The 2154-nt window shown below is 33.4% G+C and overlaps 1 protein-coding gene across 1 annotated transcript; it reads right to left on the bottom strand.

Moving 5' to 3' along the window:
* Positions 1-552: 552 nt before the first annotated feature.
* On the bottom strand, positions 553-1908 carry LOC145836894 (kelch-like protein 26). Its single transcript, XM_082944666.1, has one exon. The coding sequence runs from the start codon at positions 1906-1908 to the stop codon at positions 553-555; it is 1356 nt and encodes a 451-aa protein (XP_082800792.1).
* Between the last annotated feature and the right edge of the window lie 246 nt (positions 1909-2154).

The following is a 2154-nucleotide window of genomic DNA, read 5'->3' on the forward strand; positions in this document are numbered from 1 at the left end:
GTAACTAATAAAAGAAGCTAAGTAACAACAAATCCGTAGGTAATGTAATAAAAAGTCAAAATTAAAAAAGAAAATTAACTAAAATTAGGATTTACGTTTACTATAAGTAGAAAAAAGATCTTTTGAACAAGAATAAAGAACATATTAAATAAGTTGAAAACTTTATAACTATCTCATCAGGTTTGTTGCTACTTTTCAACAATTAATTCCACTAAGGAATACTTTTTTACACCAAAGTAAGTATAAAGTTTACATGTATAAAACTATAGCTGCCAATATTCTTATGTATACACCGCAACACACTAACTTAATCTTTAAATTTTTAATTAGAACAAATAAACGTTTATGTGCTTGATATAACTATTGTTGTCAGACGTTGTAGAATTCTTTGAAATTTCCTTAGCAATTGCCATAAACAAAACCAAAGGACAAAAATGTAACAAATAGTGTAGTTGAACAACCATTATGTCACAAATGATGTAGTTGAACAATCATTATGAGAGAATGCTAAGTTATGGATGCTGCGCATCATTTATTACAGGAAATTAGGTATTAATAAAAAGGTATTATAGGACAGGAAACACTAGGTGTATGATCTGTTAATCGTTTTGACCATTCACCATTAAGTATGTCATAATATAATAGAAGCTTTTCTTGACAAATAATAACGAGCTTGCTTCCAATAACAACAACATGTTTAAGATAAAGCGAACCAAATGACTGTGGAATTTGCTTTAGCAAAACAAATTTTTCACAAGTTGTGTCATAAACTTCTCCTTTTACAAAACCATAATTATCAATTACAAACAGTTTGCTGCCGGTAGCAACTGATTTGTGTAAATTTCTGCTTCCTACCATACTTGGCATTCTTGACCATGTATCGGTAGTACTGTCGTACGCTTCAACTGTTTTTAATAGGTTGTCATCATTAGACTGACCACCACTCACGACAATTTTTCCTTGAAACACACAACTAGATGCATCACCCCTTGCCTCATGCATGCTAGAAATTTTTGTCCACGAACAATTACTAATGCAAAACTTGAAGCAAGAAGCAGTTATGTCTCTTACACGACCATAAGAGCCACCCAGAATGTATATGCTGTCACGCAAAGAGGTGACACAATACCAGTTTCGCCGCACCAGACCGTCGTGCACGAGTTTTACATGTTGCCAAGTTTTATGAGCGGTTGAGTACTTTTCAATGCTTCTGCCATTGAATGTATAAGCTTCGTTTTTTATGCAAACAGTTTGCGAGACTCTTCTCCATTCATCGCGTGGTGGCAACATAATTGCACCAGAAACAACTGAAGCTGTTTTGGAACGCGCCTCAGTTGCAATATATGGAGTTTCGCCAGCCTTGCACCCATGAAAGTTTGTCTTAAAATCGTTTTTCTCGCAGTTTTTGATAAAAGTCATGTGATTTTTTGAATTCAAATCGTTCCTATCCTGTGAAATTTCACTAATCATCCTACAACACTCATCACGAACGACAAAGCAATCTTCCTTATCCATGTAAGTTAAAGTTGGAACTGACTCAAGTGCACGGCAAATGTTAGACAAAAGGTATACCGCATACTTGCTACGTTCTTTATGACGTAACCAGTTGTACGCTGCGTTGAATATCTGCACATCTGAATCCACAAACAGCTTAGCGCTTGAAACTAGCTTCACAACAGAAACATGATCAAGTTCTGTAAATATTTCCGACTCGGAAACCGTTAGAAAGCAACGGCCAATGAAACAGGCCGAAATTTTTTTCAAAGCTGAAAACTTGAAAAGATTTGATGTTACATATGCAGCTACACAGTTCTTCAAACTTATTTCGGTTGTCATGAAGTTGCATGTTTTATTTTCTTTAAGTTCTTCCAATAGAACACTTTTCCTTTTCATGTATTTCACTAGCATGCTTTTGTCCATAAGTAGGCTTTCTGTAAGTTTACAATTTTAGAACTTGTTCTTATAAATGAGAATTTTATGATATAATACGTATATACATATATATACATACACATGGAGTATATTATGATTTGATAGTATTATGATATATAACAAACGATTATAGCTGCAAAACATAAACTTAATTTGTTTAACTTATTGTGGAGTGATATATACTCACTTAACAAAACAAACTTTTAAGACTACATTAAATAA

The sequence above is a fragment of the Thalia democratica genome, chromosome 5, assembly GCF_965202585.1.
Source record: "Thalia democratica chromosome 5, ktThaDemo2.hap1.1, whole genome shotgun sequence".
NCBI classification, from domain to species: Eukaryota; Metazoa; Chordata; class Thaliacea; order Salpida; family Salpidae; genus Thalia; species Thalia democratica.